A 25,378-nucleotide genomic window follows, 5' to 3' on the forward strand; every position below is an offset into this window, starting at 1 on the left:
ATCACTGAGTGCTCTTTGCCCCCTCCTCCTGACATTGAATTAATCTGTATGGGAGTTTAGTTTGTGCCTTAATTTGTTTGTGCCGTCCTCTCACATCCTGGGAGAATCTGGGCGTTGGCATGAGAGGACTCTGTTATGAAAAGTGTTACAATTAGAGGCATTTCCTGAAGGTCAAGTTGAAACAAAACCATTGGACTTTGCCGAGGTGATGATAGCGTCTTGTGTCGGCATGCACTTTACCTGAAAGACCTCATTCAAGAATGATGCAAAGCTCACTTTGTGGAAAAGAAACTGCTTCTTTTCTTTTTTTGTTACCTATTAAAGTCAGGGAACCGATGTGAAAGAGACTCCATTAATGTTCCGAGCAGCGAGGCGAGACTTGTGTTGTTCTGGCTGTGCAGCAGGGGTATTTACAAGGTCCCCGGTGCTCGGTGCATACCGCACGCCTTTATGAGAAATAACCCTCAGGAAGTGCTGACTCTGCGGGCCGCAGCAGTGCGCAGCGCTCCGAGAAATGAGACTGAAAATTTTGCCGAAATGATGATTGGATTGGTGCGGGCTTTCTGCTAATGCGTTTCAGTTCTTTTCCAATTTCAGACGGGCTGATGCACCGACAGACTTGTAGGTATTTTATAGTGACTGGAATTGGTATTGATCTGAAAACAGTGTCTACAAGGTCGAAGAAAGATTTTGCCCGTGCAAGCCCTGATAGGCTGTTTAATTTACTACATGGAAAACTCAGACAATTTTGGTAAGGAAGCTAGAAATTAAATGCAATAACCCCTACTGAGCAGAAGAAATACAATTCTTGAGGCTGTGCAGGGAACAAAGCAACCAATATTTGACATTTGGTTTCATTTAACATTCAAAATCTCTTTGCTGGACTTTTAGATTTTGACACAAGTTTGACACACTTCTAGAATCGTCATATCAAAGCAAGTTTCTTTAAATGCTTTTCTATACAGAATGTTTGTCCCTTTAACAGTGTCTTCTGTTCTTGATTTTGACTCGTTTCCAACCATACAACACATTTTAATTGGTAGATTTGTTATAATTCAGCCACGTCAGAGGGAATTTAACATTAACTGTCTGTTAAGCCACAGGATCCAAATGGAATTTATGACCAAGATTTGACTAGGCCACTCCCAGCAATACTTGTGCAGCAGTTTTTGTTAGAGACCAGAATTCATTGTTTTGTCAAAGACATTGTTTAGGTCCAAACCCTTCACCACTTCAAATCAAGCAAAATTTGTGCAACTAACATTTTGCAGCAGAGTCGATTGACAGCAGATTTGTCTGATTTATTTATTTATTTTTTTAAATGAACAAGTCAATCTGTGCATGATTACATTACTCCACCCACAAAAATTGTCCAAACATTACCGAATACATCGCTCATTGTCATTTGTTGGACTGACTGTCTGTTAGTGAAGTGTTGCATATCGCCAACCTCACTGGGGATCAATAACGGATGACTTAATTAAATCCCTACAAATCTCGATGTAGAGTTACAACAGAAATATAGAAATATGAAGCTCAGTGGATGGGACAGGCTCTTGCAGCTTTTTTAAAAAGCTACAGATTTTACATTTCTATTAATAAAATCATAATCTAATTAAATTAACCAGAATACGTGCTCTTTTTAAGTGACGGACAACAATCAGATGGTGTAAATCATACAGAAAACATCACTACAGTAGCAATTATGAATAAGCAATAATGTTGTAGTGAAGAAGGCTACATTTGAACTCCCCATATGGCTAAGCCTAGCCATGACTCAACATTAAATTTAAAAAATAATGGTTCAGGTCTCCATTATGTCTGCAAATATGCTCTGACTAGAGCTCTGAGGGCGTCTGCTGGGATCAGTCAGTGGTACTGGAAGCTGCTGGGCGCCAATGTTTAGGTTGGTGGTACATCTCAAAGTAGAACATCACACTGCCTCCACAAGCCCATCTGCAGCTCCACAGACCCATATGCAGCGAGCTGTGATGTACCGTGTGTTCAGGCACCTTTCCATCATAGCGAGCATGAAGATTTCCATTTATGTAGGTCATTAATGTAGCAGCTGACTTGTGGAAATGTCTCATTACAGCCCTCCTTCTTTTTGCTTTCTGTTTATGCATCATCCTGCTCACGCATGTACATTTATTTAAGCGTCTGTATGTAGCAAGAAACAAATCGACCCGTATCCCAATTTGTTCCCATTCTGCTTCCATTTCGTGGCCTCAAGCAAACTATTATGCACCTACAGTAGAAACCAGATATTTACATATGCTGGAAAAGAAGACCGATGCTATAGTTGCCACAATTTAATATCAAACTAAGCTGCACCCTTTCTATTTTCACTTAGAATTTTCAAAAATGATTTTTTGAGCTAAATGTGTAACGAGAAGAATAGTTGTCTTCAAAAATCCTACTTTCCATTAGGTACCTCAGAGTTTTTCTCTAGATGTTCAGTTGCATCAACTGAGACTAAAACTCATGACAATTGGGTGGAGATTAAACTTCATCAGTTGTTGTTTTGAGCGTTGGCTTTCACAATAGAAAATGTAGCATTCATCTGCTGTTCTTGACGTCCAGGAACGTCTCTCGAAGGTGAGAGGTCTACTCTTCTTGCTGATGGATCCTTTTACTTGGGATCCCAGCCCTGCTTTCGGGGCGTCCAAGTTGGCGGAGTCCATTTCTGGCAAGTGCATACTAGCAACCTAAGGCTCAGGAATACAAGACTCGAAACTGACAGGACTATTTCTGCACAAAAGTAGAGGCAGATAAAGGTCTAATGCTTGACTTATGAATGGATTAACATTACAACCCACATCGATCTTCATAAAGAAATTATTGCTTGAAAAGAATGAGATCTTATCTATAAGCAGCTGAAGTTAGATTTCATTTGAAAAATGGAGGTCAAGGTAGAACCACTGATCCTCTGTATTGATAGGAGTTAAAATGGTCAAGATGGCTCTTGGAAGTTTATGGAAATTCTGGCTTAGGAAAGCGATTCTTAGGGATCCTACATAATCTGAGAGAAACAGAAGACAGTAGTTGAATGAAAAAAATCTGAATGTATTATTTTTACATTCTTATATAACTAGTCTGAGGTGTTCAAGTTTTGTTTCTACGTAGGTCTGCAATTCTGTTACAGGTAAAGACAGATGAGAATACAAATGTTGGTCTGAATTATTCCAGATTTAAATTGCTATCAGAAACTAGTCCCTTCAAAATGACTGTCTGGTCTACCGATACAAAGTAAATATATCCTTCAATTTGAAAAAAAAAATAGACACTGGAAGTATATGACATAAAAGTTACGTACCAAGAAGAACATTTTCAATTTGAAGGTACTTGGAACACATGACAATAACACTGATGGGCATGTAAATGCTTTGTATCATTTTCCAGAGGCTGGTTCTTCTAGAATGGACACCAGAAAGCTCAGCATCATGAGTGGAGTAACTAACTCAGGCAGTTTCAATAGTAGCCAACAGTGAGTTATAAAGGTAGAGCACACACATTTCCCATCCACATTGTGAAGTATCTGATCACAAAAGAAATGGCATAGGAAGATTACCATATTTTGGCAAAGGCTTTGGAGGCTTCACAACACAGCATATCATTGCACATCAACTTGATGACTAACTTCAGATGAACCACTAGTTCAGCATAAACTAGTTTAGAGTTTCTATTGTCTTGGCTTTGCAAGTTGGCATTAACACAAGAGCAGAGTTGTGTTAATTCTGCAAACGTTGTGACAAATGGCATTACTCTTATCTTGACGTGAGGAGTCATGAGGTATGACTTCAGGTCCCCAGAGGGAGTGACTCAGCACATCAGTGACATGCTAAATCTGCGTCATTAATGGCACCAATGACATGGAGCCGGCAGTAGTGCTGTCAGTTCTGTTATTCATTTGATCTAATGTTGTAATCATTGCAATGCAGCCACACGTCTCAACATACAATCTGGGTCCTTAGCTTGTATTTGTAGCTGAATGTTAACAAATGTTAACAAACAATAGCTTAGCATGCTTTGCCTATTTATTGGTAGTGGATATGACTGGAAATGTGTAAAACAATAACTTCTCTGTATAGTTAGTGGCCGACTCTGCAACTGTTTGCACTGACTCCCAACCTTATCTGCTCAAGGAACTGATGGTCTGACTGTGGCATCTGCCGCGCAAAGACAGCAAAGGGTTAATGACCTGTTAGATTAGGTAGATGGTCATGTGACTTTACTAAATAGATGGCTTTGGCAAATGGTTGTTTGAACAGGATTTTATTTAGGTTTATCAGTAGAGGGAAAAAAATATTAACCACTCAATCATTATTTAAAGAGAAGTGTTTTTTGTTATAAATCATACTAGCTATCTTACCACGTCTTAGATTTCAGTGGATCAACAAATGGGGCCATTTGCTGCGGCTGTGTATGGTGGGGGCGGCTGAAGATGCATGAACACACTCCACCGGCGGGTCCACAAACCTGCAGTGCAGCGACGGCACCACGCCAGCCATTTCCGGGCTTCCAGCGCGAGCACATCCAAAACGTTTAATCAAAACGGACACTCTCTCTGCTTGGTGCCGCATGAAAAGGGAGCTGCTGGCCCATGCTGTGCACTTTGGCTGCCTGACAAGAAATTGCCAGAACTGGGCAACTATCCACCGTACAGGGAGGATATTAGAGAGGAGAGCCATGAAACAATCAGTATTTTCTCGCAGGTGATTGAGGCTTTTGGCGAAGCAGCAGATAGTAATGTGTCCTGCTGCGAGCTAATAGGCCCTTCTGTCCTTAACATATGCACTGATGGATGCTCATCGCCTCCTCGAACAGAACCCGTCTCTCCTTAAACGCAGGAGTTGATTTGAGCTGCTGAGTGAATGTCAGAGGGGGAAATTGCTGCACTTTCACACATCGGGATTTATTCCACCCAAACACTGAGGTCACCTTTTACTGGTACCGTTTTATTCTTTCACATCCAACCATGCAATTTCCGTGTCAGACACGCCGCGTGTATGACCTGAAATCATTTTTACATTTGCAAGATGCAGTACTTGTCCTCCTGCTGTAACTACCCTCCCATCAGATCATATTGCAGTACAATAAAGGTTACTGTGAAAAGCAATGAAACAGCATCTCCATTAGTTTACAACATATAATTATTGATGTTGTGCGATTTATGATTGAGCTTCAGACCAAATGATCTGAGTTTTCAGATCAAAACTCAAGGGCTTTGAAACTCAATCCTAGAGTTTCAAAATTAAACTGGTACTCAAAGGTTGTAGTGTTTCAGCAGCAAATACAATTTGAATTTAAGTTAGAGCTTTAGTATTAGCTATAAAGACTTACGTGCACAAGGTTGAACTTTTGTCAATTTTCTACACAGGTTGAAAGGATCAATTATATGCAGACACACACGCTAATATTTGGTTATATATCCCATGGAAAGTTGCCATGAAACTAAATACTTTTTCCATCACAAAATCTCTGTAATATTTATCTGGATATTTGACCACTCCTCTTGGCAGACTTGGTAGAGTTGCTTTACACTGGGTCCGTCTAAACACAGTTCATAGTTTTATGTTAAGTTTCAGTTGATCTAATGGCTTGACAACCCCCACAGTTTGATGCTGCCACCATCGTGCTTGACAGTTGGTGCAAAGTTTTAGGTTGGAAAGCTTTCCCTTCACACTTCCAAATATAATTTTTATGATTTTTTTGAAAACCTTATTCCATTGAGATTTTATCTGTCCTTTTGAACAACTGCAAATGTTATTTATGCTTATGGGTATTGATTTTTGGACCTTTCTCCTTGGTAAGCGCCAAGTATTAAACTACCTTTAGTGTGAGAAATAATCATCTTAAAGTTTCTTATTAGCTTCAGCCATGACGATTCCTGGATTGTTCTTGAGCAACATTTTATTTTCCACTCAGCATAACAGTGTTAGGGGTTCCAACTGGACAACTGCTGGGAATGTTTTATTTGTTCTGTTTTATCTCATTGTAGTCAGGTATTGTTGAGGGTGAATATGCTGTGTGAAGCTTGTTTGCTTGGCTTGGAGCTTTATTGCATGTAGGAATGGTAAAGTTGCTTAGTTTGAAAAGTTATCAAAGCTAAAGTATCATAGCTTACTGGCAGGGAGTGGCCCACCAGGTAACCAGAAGACCCGATCCTGAAAGATTGCCTAAGGACTGAAAATTACAGTTTTTATCTGCTGATGGATAAAAGGGGCTACTGAGAGGACTACCCTCTGGGATCCATTGTGTGAGGCTGTCGGCTGGTGTTTCCCTTCTTCTTTGCAGCAGTATTGCAGCATTCTTTCTTTTTCTTTTCTTCCAACAAAACTGACCCTTAGAAAGCTTACCGGAATGCCTTAATGGATTCCTCCAAATCCCAGTTCGCAACACTATTAGAAATATGGAAACTCTGCCTGAAATTTGTGGCTGTGTCAGAATACAAAATACAAAAATGCGGCCGATTTGCAACTTGAGAGAAATGGACTTCGGTGGCCAACGCCAGCATCCAAAAAAAGGTACTTTTTGGATTAATTGGTTAAAAAGCTTTCTATATATTTCTATAGTCATTGACTTGAAGCATTTGCTCCTCCTGGACGAGCATGTAGCGACATCAGACAACCGCTTGCAAAAATTAATAAAGAAATTACAACTATAACTTATCCGTCAGTTGTTCCCTGAACAGATTTTCTGTCGCTTTTCTGCATGTGAAATCGTCGGGGAATTGGCATCCCCATGTGATGAGTAGGCACACAAAGAGCAGCCTCTTTCATGCCAGAACTGCCACTGCGATGTGTCCTGACTGTTCTAGTGTGATCGCTCCACCTCAGAGAAGAACGCTTTAAATGTGTCATTAGAAGCCCCGATTAATTACATTTTAAATTCATGTTGAAGATGACTGTAGCTGAACTTGTGTATTTATGTGCTGTCAAAAACTGGTCAAGAAAGTTGGCGGCCCATCGATGGGTTTAGCTTTTCCTCAGCGTTCATCCTGCATGGAGCCTCGCAGCTCATGTTTCAGTCCCACATTTGTTGAAATGTGACCAAATGCTTTTTAGGTGTTTATCCACATCGCGTTCATGCCAGCCATCTGACAGCTGGGCCTCTTTGTTAAATGAGCCGCAGAGAAGGAAAAATTAATCAGAACCTGCCATGTGTGTTTGTGCTATTGGTGTCATGATTAAATTCAGGTCACCCCATTTGCAGGTAGTCAAACCTTTAGTAAGGAGGAATTAAAGGGGGAAAAAAAAAAGATTCATGTTGATGTCTTGGGGTGAGGTACAATTTGAAATAAATCATTATCTACCGAAAACACCTTTCCGAGAGGCTTCAAAGGGAGACTTTTGTCATAAACCAGACACGTTTAGGAGAGAGACGTATAAAGAGAATCTCTGGGAGGCCAGTCATGGCAGCCTGCTTAGGTATTAGACACCCAAACATCAAAGCCTTAAATATTCACAGAACCCTGAGACGGCACGGAGCAAACAAATGGATTATTTTTCCTTGAGTAAACACAGTCCAAGATGAAGCACCTAGCAAAAGCGAGGAGGAAAACGCCGTCTTTGGTGGGGGGGGAGCGTTCGGAAAACTCCCAACGATTTTTGAGATGACAGAAAATGATGAGAGCAATAAAAGAAACGAAATCGTCTCCAAGTCATCACAGCAGATCCACATCAATCAGACACTTTTCTCTGCAGTTTTTAACCAATAAATCAATTCCGCTCCCCACAATATCCTGTTGTCACTGCTGACGCTCCTATATTGTGCCGCTTCCGCTGTATTAGGTAGCATCTCCAAGCAAACTGTTCAACGGGGCGACTGAAGCTGTGAAAGAGAAGACCCAGCGCCTACAGGAGCGAATCACAATATCAGAGACGGATGGGCTGAAATGAGTCTGAGGAAGTCCTGTGGAGCTGTGGGGTATGATGTCTTGTGATGAATAGCTAACCTTGTTTTCTCGACTCTGTTCCAGTGCAGCAGCTTCATCACTATGCAGCTCTATCTTCATATATCTAACACCTGGCCTGATTTATTGGAAGGAAAGGCGCAGGCTCCACACCTTGCATCAAACACTGAGACACTTTGCACAAAAGTTCAATTACTTACATATACTACGATTGCAAAGACCTAGTAAGACAGGTTTTTGAAATTATTGACGTTGCCTTGTAGATTCAACGGAGAGATCATCAAGTTTTGACTGGATGAGAGGCTTTAAACTAAATCATTCCATTCCAGATCTAGCTGTATGTTTAGGGTGATTGTCCCAGTTTTAAGTCTTGTCCTGACTCTAGTAGGTTTTCTTGCCAGGTTGCATCATATGTTCTTTCACCCATCTTCCGCAATGTGACAAAATGCACATTTTATTATCAGAAGCGTGGACTGCCTTACAAGTAGCCACATTTCCTTTAGATTAAAAGGTTTCGCACAGAAATGATGATTGATTAATTTGGTCTTTGCAACCATGCCAGAGGACTGACCTTTCATTACCTGTTAAATATTCATGCCGTCTTTACGTGGACGTCCCTTTAGGATAAACCTACATCAATGAGAGGTATTTAGTGCAGTATAAGCGGAAGGGAGATTTCTCCATTATCCTACGGAAAGCGGCGTCTTAAAAATGACTGTGATCCACAGTTAAGATGTGCATTACCACCATCTGGTTAAGATTTTCAATCGCCTACTCACCAAGCTCAGTGTTCTATTCTAAGGCTCACTATTTAAAATGCCCGATGCTTGCGTGTCTTCCTTGTAAGAATAACACCAGCACTTATGTACAATCTAAGAAGATTGTCTATGAGCTTTAAAAGGATCATATGTGATAAAAAAAGAGATGAAGCCATTTCAGAGAAAGCTTAACTTGGGGCTCAGAATTGGTGCAAGAGGTGCACGTCCAAAGGCCAGGTTGTTCTCTTATCTTTGTGGCCAAAGCTCTTTGGCAAAGCACCCCTCTTGGCATTTAAAGCACATGCCTCCGATAACATCGTTGGCTCTTTTCTCCCTCTCTATGGCCCCAGGAGAGAATCCCTGAGCATCTCTAAATGTCACATTAAGTGCTTCTCTTGTCCCGCGCTGACACGAAAACGAGACGCTCTCCGAATACAAAGGCGTTTTATATTGGAGTGCAGCCAGGGCTCAAAGAGAGCGACGGTACTCTTTCCCGCTCACTCTCATTTGTTCAGGCTGTCAGAAGTAACATTTAGTCCCTAATAGGACTGCCCTAAAAGGAAAAAAAATTAGACAAAAGACTTCTGCTCTTGGCTGTATCTAACATTCAGAGCTAAAATGCTTTAATAAAGCAAAACACATTGCTGCATGAAAAGGTGTATTACCATTCTAATCAATAAGTCTGAAATTGAAACTCTTCACCCAGCGAGGGTTGGCAATGCAACTGCAGCTTGAAACTGTCCTCTAATTTCTCAGTAACTCAACACTGAGTGGAAAACGGCATTTGGCTCAAAAGAGAAAGGCGAGTAAAACAACTGGTCCTTTCTTGGCAAATCCAAACATCAAAATATCAACCTTATCCTGCGGTCAACTCAGCCTCCAGACCTAAATCCTTGAGAAACCCTGAAGAGCGATGTGGAGAGATTGCCCCGGACCATCTAGAGAGATTGTACAAGGAGGAAACGTTCACATTGAAAGCTGCTTTTTAGTTATTTCCCTCAAACAGAGAGTTGACAAGCCAGTGCCACCTTACAGTGTGAAACTGATGAATGAATCGAATGCGGACTCAGGGTGGCAGACTGAATATCTCATGTCCTATCACTTTGCTTTGATTCACACAGGACAGGACACACAAATACCTCTGACCGCCATCAACAATTCATTGTGCAGGTTCTCAACACGTCTTCCAAGCAAACAGTTATGCATACCTTGTTGTTGTCCCTTGAGGGAACAGCAACAGGGAATGGTAGCGGAGAGAAATTGCTTCTCTGTAGCCACAGTACCCGGCAGGAATGTACAAGGATAGATGCAGCACAATCTGAGAGAGAGAGAGGCGACACAAAGTTAATGACATGCAGCGGTGGCATATAAATGCCAAGATTAAGAGAGAGAGTAGGGGTGGTGTTTTGAGCGTCGTAGGAAGTCTCTCAGCAGTATTGGCTTATAGCAACATAGGGCGAGTGAGCGCCAACTGGGATTCCAACATTGATTTCTAATTATAAATTGGGTGACATGGAGGATGAACTTTTAGGACCTCTGGGCAGCTTTTTTCAATAGACATGGCGAAATACATCAGTGAAATGCCAAAAAGCTGGTTTGTAAAAAGAAGAAACGGTGCAAAGCCTTCGTGGATAATCTTGATTACTTCTACAAACAATACAGCCAAGGTGTTATTTGGTAGTATCAGCTTCCAACAGTTAGAGTCTCCCAAAGTATGCACACCCCTTAAACTTTTTCTAGCGTACAGTTAGTTATCTTCCATAGACAGTGCTATACATCTCTGTCCAAAAGTTACATTTTGGTCCCATGTGGACAGAATACCTTCTTCCACATGGTTACTGTTCTCCCCAGGTGACTGTGGATGAGACTTCTTATGGCTTTTATTCCAGATTTCTTGTCTAGATGGACAGTCATGACGATTAATTTAACCGTTTGACATTGAAAGCTTGAGTTGAAATGTTGTTTGGCTAAAAATTAAACACCGTTCATATAAATAACCCTCACATTAAATGGTATTGACTTATAGGGTAGAAATAGTTTATTTTTATTGATCTTTGCATGAAACCAGGTTACCTCTTTCCACTTTTCCTCTGCAAGGCAATTTTCCCGTTAACATAGCTTCATGCTAAGGGCAAAATGTCGACTGAAGACAAAAAATAGCGTCAACCTTTGGTAATAATTCTTTCCTCGAGTCAACAAAAGCGATAAGTAGCACAAGACATACTTTTTATAGGTCAGATTGGCCAACTTGCAAAATGAAACTATCTTTTTGGGTTAACTTCTGCAACTATCTGCACTAACAAAGTAGCTGGTTGAGCCAATATGTTAAGCTGACATTTTGAGGACAGCTACAGGGTGTCCTACTAGCGTGTTGAAGGAGATGCAACACCACAGTACGTCTCTTTGTGTGTCCATTTGAGTGAAATTTGCACTTTGACACACCCGAAATGGGAACTCTTCCATTATATCCCCCTGTAGTTAGCCTTTACAAACCTGTATTCATTTCATGACGTGGATGAAATGTGTAGGGAATGTAGAAATAGTGTTTGCGTTTCGACTTCAGCCCATGAGCACACTCATCTTATATTATTTTCCACATATATTCCAGTCCTGTTACCTGTGTTCTCTTAAAAAATAAAAACTCCCCTGCTGCTGTGGCTGATTTTCCCTATAGAGCAAAACCTCCACACTTAGTGGGAGGATAAGAGGGGGGGAAAAGTGCAAACTTCGTCATTTCTCGGTTTTATATTTATATAATTCTTTAGTGCTGGGGTCTTTTATGACCCGAGCAACATTCACAGGGGACAAAGAAAGCTAACAGTGGGATGCTTCTCTCCTTCTCCCCTCCTCACTGAAGGACTCTTTCATCTCTCCTTCCCACAAAGCTGATTCACCACTGGTGACCCCTGCTGCTGCTGCTGCTGCTGCTGCTGCTGCTTCGTAGAAAATAGACAACAAAGTAGCTGAGTGGTAAACCGGTGGGCAGTGGCAGGCTGCATCACCACTCGGCTCCAAGTTGCAGTGCTGTAGTGAGATCTCTCCCTGAGCTGAGCTGACACTCGAGTCTGTCTGGATCGTGATCTGGTAAATGGTCCGAACTGGTTCGAAAAAGGCGGCGCACGTGTGTGGGCATCAACGCAGGATGAAATTCCCACTATCTGTTGACATGACATGCATTTACCGCATGTAGCTTAGCTTAGCATGTGTAGAGATTGAAATTTTCGACCATTATTTTTGGCAAAATAGGCCAAACTCAGAGGAATTGCCTCGAGAGAGTCTTTGAACGTCAGTTTTCTAAACTAGATCTCAATCCGATCTTTGACTAGACCATTCTAACACATGAATACGCTTTAATCCAAACTAATTTGTTGCAGCTCATGCAGACTAGAAGTTGAAACTCTTCCTCAATGGATGTTCGTGACTTAGTGGGTTAACACTTGTGGCACATTCTTTCCATTTTCAGATGACGGATTACACAGACCAAGTCAAAACACTCATTCGTTGTATAACAATGTCACAAAATGAGACGCATTTGCCTCTCTAGTGAAGCTCTCTACCGTAGAAATCTTCTTTTCTTCTTATACTTAAAGAGGAGAAAGTGTATTTTAATCCCTTTCTTTGTAAGTTTTAATTCTAACATGTTAAATCCTCCAAATATTCTTTTCACAAAAGCACTTGGCTACTTAAGCGAGGCTCATCTGTAGTCCTTTTGTTGAGCTGGATTTTTAACTCAAAAGCAACTTTCTTACCATCGAAGCATTAAAACTATCTGGGTTATTGTTATTAGGGAGCAGAGATACTGTACAGCCTGACTGTATCCGGTGTCTCGGTATGCAGAGTGCTCCGCCGCATCGGAAGATCAGAAGCTCCTTCATGAATAAAGATGCTGGGCCGTCCTCTACATTCTGTGTTCAATGTGCACTTGTTACAGAAACCATTATTTATAGTCCTGCTAAGGCCTGCAGTGGTGAGAGTGGTTCTCCTGGGGATTGGGAAGTGGAGCCACAGCTACCTATAGTGGGAAGATATAGCACCTCGCCCCCGCTGAGAACTTTCGTACAGGAAATGAACTCATAAATCAAGCAGTAAATTGAGTGTAGGGCTGTGCTTACTCATCTCAAGAGGTCTGCTCCTCTACCTCTGCATTGGCTTTGCTCCGTTTTTATTTTATTTTTTTTTACCGCGTGACTAATGCAACGCCGCAACTCCTCTGCCGTGCGTTTGGGTCTCGCTTTGGAGAGACTTATCAAAAAAGTGCGGATTTTACACCCAACTTTGTGTCACAGCTCTGACCCGAGGGCTAAAAGGAACGTGTGTGAGATAAAGAACTCGACAGAAAATTGAGTTTGATGGGAAATTGAAGCGAGGACGGCATCAGTGCCTTGTCCTACAGCTGAACTTCAGCTCTCCGTTGAGATGGCGGCGGTGAGAGAGGCCTGGGAGGAGATGTTCCCTTCTTGCCTCAGGCTGTGCTGACAGTCCCCGGCCCTGTCTGGAAGAATTAAGATCTCTATTCATCAGAAGAGGGCTGAAGCTGTCAAGAGGACTGATCGCAGAGATGGCCCAGCTTCCCTCAGCACTGGGACTCTGATGAAGAGTATAACACAATGCAGTCCAGTTTGCTTGCCATCACAGCACCGCCCTGTGTGCGACTTGTTCCTTAACGACTAAATGAAACATTCAGAGAGCAAACTTGTGCAATCCTGGCAAGCAAATATGTCTGGTTTTTTTTTTCAGTTTCTCTCCTTCATAAAGCAAAGGTTCATTTTCTTCCTGTCGTCAATCCTCCACCAGGAGATGCCGACTCATGACAGAAGTCAGATCAGATCTCTACTGACCCCTTCTGGTGGTTTGATGCACATGTAGGTGTGGCTGTGAAAATCTAGGAAATTAACGCAAACCATATCCTGGAGGTATAAAAACCTGTTTGTTCCAAATTAGCATTTTTTCCCCCCATTATCTTTTCAGAAACATGTTGATTAAATATAAAATATAATGCTTTATTAGAATTATTTTTTTTGGCCTTCTTCCTCTACCATATTAACAAAAACACACTCTGTATGAATACCCAAAAGACTGCACATTTCGTTTTGTTTCTGTGTATGTTCACTTAATCATAATATTTGATTTTATATTACATACAAAAACATTAAATAAAGAGTTCTTACCCAAAAAAAGTAAACATGTTAGACAACACTACATCACTCAACATATTTTTACTCAAGGAAAAGTAAAAAGTAGCCGTCCGAGAAATTACTGAAGTAAGAATAAAAATGAAACCCCAGGCAATATTTAATTCAAAGATATTTTTTTATTTATATTCAGAAATATGACATTTAAAATATTCTTCTTTTTTTATTGATCTTATGGTATATTCAGATTTTCTGAGATACTTGATTTTAATTTTTCATTATCCATAGACCCTATGCCCTGTCATAAATTAAAATAAGCGCAAGGATATTCAATTGGACAAGATTAAACAGATTCTTCTCTTTAACAGTGTTGCATAAATAATTTTTCTGCAAACGTTTGTACAAAGTAAGTTTAATTTTTTTTTTGTAAATACAGAACAATCTTTATTGTTCTGTATTTACAAAGAACAAGCTACCCAACTGAAGTTCAAACTTAGTTTTTCTTTTTAGCCATTTAAAGAAAGAAGAAGACAAATCATCTATCATTGTCATCCATGTCTAGTAATGTGTTTCCAAAAATGTTTCCTTCCCCCGAATGAACCCTCAAAGTCATCATCCCATTCTTAGGCTCCCCCTCTTTTTCAAAGCTGTCTTCTCCCTTCCCCCCATCTCATTGCAAGTTGCAACACAAAAGATGGACCAACACCGGAAACGAGCGGTTGTATTTTCAAAATAAATGTTAGGCATTAGATATTCACAATTTGAAAGAGGTGCTGTAGTTTTTGATGTCCATGATGGACATGGCATCTGTTTAGCTTGTGGTTTGTATATAAACGTCTTAAAACTAAGTGGTAACACTTGTTTGAGGAAGCCTAAGTTGTCACTTTTTCAGAGTGATCATAGGGAGGCTTGGGGAACGTTTCCCAAATATCTGAATCATTAGAGATGAAGGTTCCTAGCCATTCTCCATTCAGTTCCTATTTCACTGCATATTTAAAAAAAAAAAAAAAAAACATTCAGAGAACATTCTCTGAAGTTTATTAGAAATGTCCAGTGTGAACTTTTAATGGATATTCTCTACTCTATTTTCAAAACTTTAGAGAAAGTTCTCTGAGCATTAACTGTAAGCTAGCAATTGAACTCATTAGGGAACCTTCCATGTACCTTTTTTAGAGTTCCAGAAAGTTGATGTGGTTGTTGTGACTGTTAGGTAATTTTCTCTAAATATTTATAGCAAGGGTTAATTATTAATTTTTCCCAGTGACCTTACCTTTGATGCCCTGCTGTACAACCATTAAAGGAATTTCTTCCAGGGAACATTCCCCAGTGTGGTTCATCCTTAAATGGTTCCGTAGGGTTTTGAAAAGGCTACATTTTTTAAGACTTAATGTTAATAGTAATTTTCCTGTTGTGAAATTTGGGGAACGTTCCCTGAAGGTCTTTGAAAAGTTAGGAGTAACTCTTCTCTTGTTAAGCTCAGTAAACCTTCAGGCCTTTTTCTAGAACCTTCACTCTTTACTCTTTAGGAAAAGTTCCCTGAGCATTTTACTAGGGGATAGTCTTTAGGTTCCCACTAAGGTAAAAGTTTCAACTTGGAACATAAATGTTTACTCCAAGAAATGTTTCTTCCTAGTTCTAGCTTCAATGTGGAGCTAGAACTAGGGAACATTGCTTAAGGCTCCCTGGGGGTTAGCAGAAACTGACTGAGTGTGCCAGGAACCTTCTGGAAACATTTCATACTCCAGAGAAAGTTTATAAAGGCTAACTTTATTCAAAATATTATAGAGATGCTGACTCAGCTTATGGAAGGAAAACTTTCGTACAAAGTGGCCATATAAATGTGCTCAAAAAATTTCTTTTTTGTTTGAACGGGCTTAGTTTTAGCATTAGTCTTTTACTTTCAAGGTATTGACCGGAAGTTTTGTTCCTTAGCGTTAACTTCATGGCGGCCCCTCTTTTCCAACCGAGCACGGATTTAGGAATGTGGAGACCAGCAGCTACGTCACCCTCAAACTGCCTGAGGTGTCGTCGATGAAAAACTTTTTAAAAGGCTTTACCTGAACGAAACGACTACTATCGTAAGTTTATTTAATAGAAAATACTAAATTAAACCTTGATATACATCTCCTATTGTTGTAAGTGATGGGTACGTTTGTTTTAAATGTGTTTTTAAAGCGGTTTCTAAAAACTCCCCGTTAGCTAGGTAACGGCTTCGGGATGCAACTGGCTCTACAAACAAGGTTGTTTTCGGGGATAAAGCTTTGACTTTTATATATATTTATATATAGATGTTTTGAGTTTTGATGGCAGTTTAAGACTTCGGAATTGTGGTTAAGACAGGTTCGGGCTTGTTTTGCGTTTTTTGGATAGCGGTCCAAGCTGGAGTGGAAGGGGAAAAAAAGCCTGCCCCGACCTGAAATTCAAAAACACCGACAAATTAGCCACTGCTAGCACCGGAACCATTTTCCCTAACACACTGGTAGGTAAGTTAAATTCCACTTTTCATTTTCTATCTTCCTTTTATGACTATTTAAAATGTATCCAAGCTCTTAAATCTGGTATTAACTTCTCCATACGTTCAGACGAATATGTGCTCTACAGGGACGAACATTTGCCGACTGCCTGCGGTGTTTTGATAACATTCGTCTCCCCAGGGACGCTGGTCTCTGTCTCCATGGTAACGCTCCCGTTGACGCTTTGAGCTGCCTGAAAGGGGGTGGGCGGAACCGGAGAGGAGACCTCACCGAGTGAAGGATGGTAAGCAGGGCAGGACAGAGGCTCAGTCGGCTGCTGTTTTGCCTCATTTCTCGTAGCTGTGAGGTTTTTCTAGAACATTTGATGAAAACGTGAACTGAATAGTGATTGTCTTCAGATGAGCTCTTTGCTCTTTGTTTCAGCCATTTCACGATGGAGTGTACTACCCCTACAGCAGCGACACCCAGGGGACCCATTCGTCGGCGGGGATCCCCTCCCTCCTGAACTCCCCGCTCAGCCAGCACTCTGTGGCGCCGGGTATGGCCCCGGCCGCCTTCAAGTTCCGGCCCCGCCGCGAGAGCGTGGACTGGCGGCGCATCAACGCCGTGGACGTGGACCTGGTGGCGAGTCAGCTGGACGTGGACGCCCTGCAGGAGCACATCGGCACCGTGACCTTTTGCAGACTGGACGGCGAGTGCTGCCAGCGGTGCCAGAGCCCCGTGGACCCGGCGCTCGTCAAGCTGCTGCGGCTGGCGCAGCTCTCGGTGGAGTGGCTCCTGCACTGCCAGGAGATCCTCAGCGCCAACCTGCGCAGCGCCGAGGAGCGGCTGGCGGCGGCGGCCGGCGAGCGGGAGCAGCTGCTGGCCCTGCACAGGAAGCAGGAGGAGAAGGTGAAGGCGCTGATGGGCGAGCTGAAGCAGAGGAAGAAGGTGATACGCACCCAGCAGTCGATGCTGGCTCCTCGGATCATGAGCAGTCACAAGGTACTGCGGACGTCCCCCCTCCCTCGTCCCGCTTTTCTCCTCCTTTTGGGCCCCCCTCTCATTATCTATGCACAGCTGCAGCTGAGACATGTTCCATAGAATCTATTGGAGTTCTCTTGGTAAGATTAGAACATAGCTTTCAGACCTGAAGAAAGGATTTAGAGCTGCTGAGCAGATGGTGGGTTTTTGTGCCGAGTAGTTTTTTGTAAATCCACTTACAAAAAAAAAAAAGACAATAATCAGAGTGACTGTCCCTCCACACCCACCTGCTGTGTTCATTTTGTCACTGGAGTGTCACGGATAAAGATTTCCACTTCCTTTGAAAATTATTCATACCTTAATGTACTTTATTGGGATTTAATGCAGTATATCAGGGTTGTGCTGATTGCAGTTTTCTCACCGATACAGATTTTGTTTGTGTACATTTTTGCAAGTCACCGTTTCTGGACTAAAGCTCATCATCAGACCGTTGGAGGCAATAATCAGAAATCTCCTCGTGCTCCTCGAATGAACAATTGGTCACCTTTGACCTAACCCCGGAGGTTGCCATAACGACAGCTCTAGCGTTTCATGGCAGCTGGCCGTTGCTAGGTGTAAGCCACAAGCTCAACTAACAGAGCCGGGATCAATAATTGATAGAGGCGTCTGGCGTTCTCCTTGTTTGTTTGTTTTAACATTTAAACCCACCCAATCACAGCCGGCTTTTAATTACTCTCAGTTTCAAAACTTTTGAAAGCAGCATTGCAGATCCGCGTGGCTGTTTTCGGGTCTTCAACAGTATCAGCAGCTGTCGATTTACTGCCAAATGGAGTCGCAGGTGCAGTGAACTGCAGCGTTAAATGTGGCGTGTGGACACACCGGCGGCGTCTGCGCTGGTCGGGCTCCGATAAAGAGCATGGCTGCCTGCAGAGATGCCTGCAGCATATCGGCGTCACCTGTGCTGCTATTTGGAAATGTACAGCCTAGCTCAGTGGATGCTCCTGTTCATAATGGTGATGGGTCTATTTGTGGAATTGACAAGTTGATTTGTGTGCTGGTGTGAGATTCTTAAGATCTAATGAGCATGATAATTAATAATAATTAATAGCTCTCATAATACATAGAAATAATCATTTGGTTCTAGCGGGGTTCAGATGACAAATAGATTTACACGTGGAGGAAATTAGTGTTCAAAAATAACAGCGAAATTAAAATACATGAGTGATTTTTATGAGTTGACGATTATTACAGTAAAACATTATGTTTATAGTGAGTTTATTTCTGCAATTCATCAGAAGAACTTAGTTACCAAGAAGAAGAAACCGATGCCTATAAAATTATTACCCTGTTTATGGTAAAAAAAATAAAAGTAGCCAAGGTCAAAATGGTGTTACTTAGCAACAAAAATGAACTACAAAGAGACAAATCATCCCGGAGCTACAATATCATATTGATTATTGCATTTACCTTAATCTTATTTACCAGAAGAGTGTAGACTTAAGTTATGATTTCTTTAGTCACTGTGCTTATTGTGGATATTATTATGCTTTTTGGCAATTTTGCTCTGTATAATTCAACAGAGCAAAGAGAGACAGTGAACGTTTAGCAACCTAATATTAGTTTAATTAGTTGCTTTTGTTATAAATTGTGGAGCCTTTTTAAACCAGCTGGTCATCAGTGTGTCATGCATGAATCAGAATTTATCATAACAATAAATCAAAGTTCTTATTATAAGAATCGACCACAACAGATGATGAACGATTCGATAAATGCCCAGCCCTACTTTGCAGCTATAAAAACCGTCAAACTGTATTTGTAACTGGCCCATACTTGCTGACACTTCATACTTTAAAACATTTTGAAACGTCTCAAATTATTTGCGTAATTTTAGGGCAGAAAATGTTTATTTTTAAGCCTGGAAACTTGGATTTGTTTTTTTTAGTTTTTTTTAGCTTGACTATCAAGCCTTTAAGAAGGAAAAGTGGATTACTCACCTCAGTGCATTTAAATTAGCTGGAAAATAATTGACAAGTTCAAATCATTTTCAAACGGTTTCTGGGTCGGTTTCAAGGTCGCACGATTAGAGAAGTCTCCAACATGCTTTCATGCGTTCGTCCTGCTACGTTATGTGAAGAGGAAATGTTACTTGTACTTAGAGAATGTTGGCCAAAGAACTCGAAGCTTGTCAGAAAAGACGCACTTTGTATTTCAGAAGTGCAGCGCTCGTGCTAGCTTCTACTTCAATAACAAAAAGCAGCGTATCAGTTTTAGAGCTTTTATTCATTTCATGTCAGAAATTATTTTGTTGTTGTATTTTAACTGGGTTGATGTTTAACACTTTTTGCTCCTTCCTTAAACCGGTTAAACTGATTAACTGCTTTAACAGGCGATCAATGTAAACAAAATGTTCTTTCTGTTTTTTTTTTGTTTTTTTTTCTTCTTTTCAGTGTGTATATTGCGATAAATCCTTCCTCAACTCCTCCTTCCTTCAAAACCACATGCAGCGCCGGCATCCCGACGAGCACCAGACGCGTAAGTCGGTCGCGCGCCGCGAATATTCGCCACAAACGTCGATTTGACCGACCGACAGATTGTTTTAAAACTTCGTGCTTCCAGAGCTGCAGTCCGACAGCGAGAAGAAATCTGAGATTGATAGTCTGAAAATGGAGATTAGCAGTCTGAAGGATCAAATCACTCAGCAGCAACAGGATCTGCAGGCCAAAATTGCGCAGGTATGATTGCACAAACTGGGATTATAAAAGCAAGAGAGACAGACGCCATGTTGCTTTTTTTTTTTTGGTGTAGGAAAAGGAGCAGCAGTCGATGCACAAAGAGCTGCTGAGGGAGCTGGAGCGCTTCAAGGCGGAGGAGATGGCCCGCATGGACAGGAAGCTGGAAGACAGCAGGGACGGCATGCGCAGGGAGATGGAGTTCCTCTACAACCGAAACATTCAGGCTCTCTCCGTACGAGGAACCAAACCGCTCCGCTCACTTCTGCTGCGTTTTACTACATCGTTTCAGTTTGAAATTTTTTTCAAATTAACACGATCCTTCCTTTTCCCAGGAAGTGAATCAGAATCAGACGGCCAAGCAGGACAAACCAAGCAGCCCTGTCAACTCTCAGGCACAACAAGACGCTTACAAAGACATGCAGCTGCAAGCCATCCACAAGCTGGAGCAGCAGATGAGGAAACAGGTGAGCAACCAGAGAGGAAAGAACGACCCTTGGAACTCAGAGGAGTCCAAACGTTTCGCGCTGAAATTTTTCAACGGCCAAAATTAGCTTCTTCTCTCCAATCAAAAACACCAACCTAATACTGTTGTGAATTCTTTCTCCTTCACTGCAAACACTCAAAATCTTCACTTGAAATAAGACTAAACTAACTTACCAATAAGTTTTCAACAATATGCATGAGCCTGTTTTTGGCTAATAATTATTTAATACCGACATAAGAAGTGCCTAGTTTGTTTCACCTCTAACAGGAAAAATGTAAATTATATTACCAATGGAACACATACTGTTTATGAAATCCAAATGAAGGGATTGTTGACTTCAAACAAGTTTTTATATCTTGTTAAAAGTTACTGTAAGTTAGTTCTGTCTTAGTTCAATTGAACAGAAATATTGACGCTAGAAACTAGACTGAAATACTTGATAAGATTTAGTGTTTTTATAGTGTTTACCTGCACAACAATAAGTTAAACAAGTAATATTTTTGATGAAACCAACATTAGTAAGAGATTTGTCATAATGTTTGCAGTCATTTAAGTTTTTGGGTCCAGTTATTTTCTAATATTTCGATCTGCAGAATGTTTTTTAGTTCATTTCCATCGATAAAAATTTGTAATTTTGTTTTAAAAACTTTGCCCAAGTGCATTTCTAAGTAAAACGTTGCTGGCTATTTGTGGCATAATTTTCTACAAAATGTAAAAAATAAAAAAATAAAAATGAAAGGAACTATCTTAGTATTTTGTTGACACCAACATTTCCCTCCTAGGACAAAAAGTGGGAGTCCAGAATCAAAGAGATCAAGGCTCAACACGAGTCTGAAAAGAATCAGGTGCGCGCCGTCATCAAGCCGTCTTCAGCCTTCAGCAGAAACGAGTGGACTTGTAACACCCCCCCCACTCCCAAACTCCCAACCGTTTTGCTTTCCAGTTGCTGAACGAGCTGAGCAGGATGCAGTCGTCTGTGACGGAGCACCAGGAGCAGAGCCAGCGGCTGCAGCAGGAGATGGACCGCAGGCTGCAGGAGAAGGCGCAGACCATCAAGGCTCAGCGAGACCAGGTCGCCTCCGCGTTCTCGCTCTCCGCTGCGATCGGAGATTATGTCGCCAGGGGAAGCCGGGAGGACTGGTAGCCCTTGTTCAGGATATCCTGGATTTGAGCGTTGACGCATAATGATACTGTACACAGGAAGTGAATGCTGCTTTCCTGGAGGAGCTCCAGAAAGAGCTGCGAAATGACCGATGATTGATGTTGTTTCCTACTGCTGTTAGCTTGTAGGGAGAAAAAAAAACACTAGTTCATTCTACAACTTGTCTGTTTATCTAATGTGATAAATAAGTAGGAATCTTGTTCAAAAAAAAAATCCTGTATCTTGATGAAATTCCTCTTGTGCTTTTGTTTCCATCCTATGTAAATTCATGACGCAGAGGCTTTATTGTTTCTCATATTTTAGCTTACAGATAACAGAAAAACCTAATTCAGTTAGAAAATTACAACATTACATCAGATCCCTGAAAAAATTTGATTTTGAACAGAAATTTCCTGCTCCTGAAAAGTGGATTCACCTCTATGCGTCAGTGCTTGGTTGGGGCTCCTAGTGCATGAATTACTGCATCAGTGCGGCGTGGCATGGGAGACTGCAAGTTTTTGCAAGAACAAAAATCGAAGAAGTAAAAAGTAACGTTCCTTTTGTTTCATAATGTCATTCCACAGATAAGAACCATTTCCTCCAGTCCGCCCACTAAAGTGCAGGAAATACCAGGTAAGGATTCCTGAAAGGCTTTTTTTTTTTCTTTAAACCATTAAAGACGTATTTTGTATCTTCGTATTAAAAACAAAAATGCATGTTTTTGACACTAACCTTAAAAATAAGTCTTCCAATCCCTCCTGTCTTCCAGTCGCTGCCAGTGCACCAGTCCCAGAACCCAAACCAAAGAAGATCCCACTCGGTGAGTGAATCAGAACGACAAGCTTCTTTTTTTTTTCTTTTTTTATCTGTCCACATATGACCTGGCTGATGCTTCCCAAGCAGCCCACTCTCCCGTCTGTAACCCCCTGTGTGTTCTGGCTTCCACTGCCTGTTCACCTGAACGCTCAGAGGAGCCAGCCTCTGCTCTAAAGCTGGATCCCATACAGGAGTTGTCGGAAGAGGAGAAAGGTAAACGCGGGTCAGACTGACGGAACCGGGGCGGCTGCATGATGCTGCATGAGTGCACCAGTCTCCTCTTGTGCCAAGAGAATTTTTTAAAAAGCAAACAAACTTGGAATAAGAAAGGTTTTTGATTCGTGATCAATTCTTAGATTGTTCATCATGTTTGTTGTCTGGTTGGTGGCTAAAGAGAATAAAACAAAACTTGCATCTAACTCCCCTCATGGCATGGCTTCCTGTGGATATCATTGATGCATGTGTCATTTTCTACTTTTTTAAAATATTTTTTTGTTTGTTTTTTTGATTGTCTGTCTCCTCTTTTCCAGATTCCAGCGTCTCTGAGAAGAGACCGCTCTCCACTAAACATGTGACTGAACCGCCTAAGAAATCCAAGGTGACGGCCAGCGCTGTGAAGAAGAACCCCAGCATCAAGAAGGAGATGCGATCTGAGCTGGAGCGCTCCCTTACCAAGAAGCTGGAGAGCCTGGGGGTCAAGCCGGTACGAAGGATGGATATTTTATTAACTTTTAGTTAGCGGTGCAAACAATTAGCTGAGTTATGATTCATTTTTGATTAGTGGCTAGATTAAAATGAGATTATTTTTTTTAAGCTAAGTTGACCTCTTGTGGGACCTTAAGTATATTTTGGAAAAATTTAGCTCTTTGTGTTATGGAATGGTATTCACCACTCTTGATAAAAGAGGAAACTGAACTTATCAATTAATAAAACCAATCACTGATTACTAGCATTCCTACTTCTGTTCCTCTTCAGAACCAGAAAGGCTTGACGAACAAGGAGTTAGCTTCCCTCCTCGCCAAGATGCATTTAAAGCAGGAGGCCGTTGCCAAGGCGATGCCCGACTACTGGAGCTGTTGGGAGGAGAACGCAAGCGTGGTTGAGACGAAGCTGGGCGGACAGAGGCGAGGCGGCGAAGCTGCCCCAAGATCCAAACAAGATCCAAACAAGATCCATCAAGGTGAGTCAGCAACAAAAGCCTCTTAACTCCTGAGATCATCCCGACGCATCTTCTCTAACGCTCTTAACGGGTTTATGTGAAGTGATGCAGGTTCGCCCGCGCTCCAGCAGCCTGCCCTCCAGAGCCAGCCAGGCGGTCCCTGCACCAACCGTCATACAGCCAAAGACTCCGCAGCCGGCACCGAGGAACAAAGGCTTCATCCAGCCGAAGACATCCACCCCCAACAGGAAGCCAACGTCGAAGAGCAGCACAAGCAAGTATGGAGATGTTCATTTTCTGCTGTTTTTACACCTTATTTTGTTCCAATTTGACAAAATCTGAACATCTTTTTCTACGCCTCAGAACACCGCCGTTTAGTTCGGACGAAGACTCGCAAGACTCAAAGTCCGACCTGCATGAGGAGCCGCCACACCTCCGGCGGGTCAAGTCGTTAAATCTGATGCTTCAGTTCAAACCGAACAAACCCCCTCCGGTTCTGTCCAGGCAGAGCGCAGTCAGCCAGTCGTCGTTCTCCTCTAAACCACAGCAGTCCCATCACACGGCCATGAAGACGCAGAGCGACGACGATGAGGAGTGGTCGGATGTGAGCGATATGGCAGAAATTAACCCCAGGCAGCTGCATGGCTTCAAAAACCAGAACAGCAACAATGATAAAGGAAGCCACGTTAAAGGTTAGTTACACATCAGAGTATCAGGTAGATTAACTTTATCTTCAGTTCTTGAGTCAGAGGAGTTGGAATTGTTCCGTTTGTTTCCAGATAAAGTAGCTGATTTGGCCAGGAAAGTTGAATTGCACATATCAGAGAGAGCAATAAAGAAGCCTGCAGGGGGCGTAAGCGTTCTTCCAGAGAGAAAGGACGAAGTTCAGGAGCTGTCGGTAAGAAAACAAGATTAGAAGCAACTAATGTTAACCGGCAGAACCAAAGAAATGAGGTTTGTGTTGACAGTTGACGGATCTAGAGGAGAGCAGTGAGTGGATGGTCTCCTCTCTGGAGGACAAACCGGGAGCGTCCAAGCAAGCGTCTTTCCGTGGCTCCGGACCCCTGAAGAAGAGCCTGGACTCGTCCAGCACCAGCGTCTGGGGCACGTCTACAGAAAAAGCCCCCAAATCAGGTCAGAGTCATCCCGACTCTCAGGCGTCCTCTGAACTCCAAACGTGTTGGTCTGTGTGTGATGCTGTAATTGCTGCTGTTGTGCCCGGCAGGTCCGACTGAAGCAGGAACAGGAAGCACGCTGAAGAGCAGCCTGTGCTCTTTCAGTGACATCAGCGACTCAGAGGATATAAGCAATAAGTAGCATTAGCACTGCAGCAGATCAGGTAACGTAGCTAACATGAGGACCTCAGGCTTTCACTTCTCCAGCCAAAGAAAAGTCATTCTGCTTATTTATTCTATGGACTTTGTGGTAAAAAGGAGAATAAAGCAATACCTCCAAGGAGGCTGTTCAGACAGTTCAGGACCTGAATCGAATTTTGATTCGAAAATATGATTTATCTTGTTGGCGTTTTAACTACAGACTAGGTGACATCTTTTTATTCTAAGGTACTCTTAGTGCCTTGTGCCAATTCTATTTTTTATTTTTTGTTTGTCAGACTTCCGTATATTTTCTTTTGTATGTTCAAATCCCCTTCTTAGCCACAGAATGTTTTTGTAAAATATTGTACATTTCTATTAGGTTTTGTACATCAAATTTTGTATCAATTTACATGTGATATTTATTCAAGCAATAAAGATGAGATTTTGAGCACTCAGGTCATCCTTCCACTCATAGTTTAACTGGAGCC

The 25,378-nt window shown here is 41.8% G+C and overlaps 1 protein-coding gene across 10 annotated transcripts in view; it reads left to right on the top strand.

Annotated features, from left to right (window-relative positions):
* The window catches only part of dzip1 (DAZ interacting zinc finger protein 1), a 52,426-nt gene extending 27,088 nt beyond the window's left edge, over positions 1-25,338 (top strand). The window contains exons 1-20 of one of the 10 annotated variants that reach the window (XM_044110363.1): positions 15,738-15,883; positions 16,146-16,288; positions 16,460-16,562; positions 16,703-17,263; positions 19,690-19,774; positions 19,859-19,974; positions 20,048-20,206; positions 20,307-20,438; positions 21,241-21,303; positions 21,402-21,530; positions 22,184-22,232; positions 22,369-22,419; positions 22,503-22,628; positions 22,946-23,118; positions 23,391-23,595; positions 23,678-23,852; positions 23,938-24,266; positions 24,354-24,472; positions 24,543-24,708; positions 24,800-25,338. In XM_044110363.1, coding sequence (XP_043966298.1) covers positions 16,560-16,562; positions 16,703-17,263; positions 19,690-19,774; positions 19,859-19,974; positions 20,048-20,206; positions 20,307-20,438; positions 21,241-21,303; positions 21,402-21,530; positions 22,184-22,232; positions 22,369-22,419; positions 22,503-22,628; positions 22,946-23,118; positions 23,391-23,595; positions 23,678-23,852; positions 23,938-24,266; positions 24,354-24,472; positions 24,543-24,708; positions 24,800-24,891 — 2,733 coding nt within the window. In that variant the 5' untranslated portion in view covers positions 15,738-15,883; positions 16,146-16,288; positions 16,460-16,559 and the 3' untranslated portion in view covers positions 24,892-25,338. Of the gene's footprint in view, positions 1-15,737; positions 15,884-16,145; positions 16,289-16,387; positions 16,563-16,702; positions 17,264-19,689; positions 19,775-19,858; positions 19,975-20,047; positions 20,207-20,306; positions 20,439-21,240; positions 21,304-21,401; positions 21,531-22,183; positions 22,233-22,368; positions 22,420-22,502; positions 22,629-22,945; positions 23,119-23,390; positions 23,596-23,677; positions 23,853-23,937; positions 24,267-24,353; positions 24,473-24,542; positions 24,709-24,799 lie in introns of those variants that run through there. The other 9 variants (XM_044110364.1, XM_044110360.1, XM_044110366.1 and 6 more) reach the window with 9 other exon arrangements.
* The last annotated feature ends 40 nt before the right edge of the window (positions 25,339-25,378 follow it).

This window comes from Gambusia affinis, linkage group LG24 (genome assembly GCF_019740435.1).
Source record: "Gambusia affinis linkage group LG24, SWU_Gaff_1.0, whole genome shotgun sequence".
NCBI classification, from domain to species: domain Eukaryota; kingdom Metazoa; phylum Chordata; class Actinopteri; order Cyprinodontiformes; family Poeciliidae; genus Gambusia; species Gambusia affinis.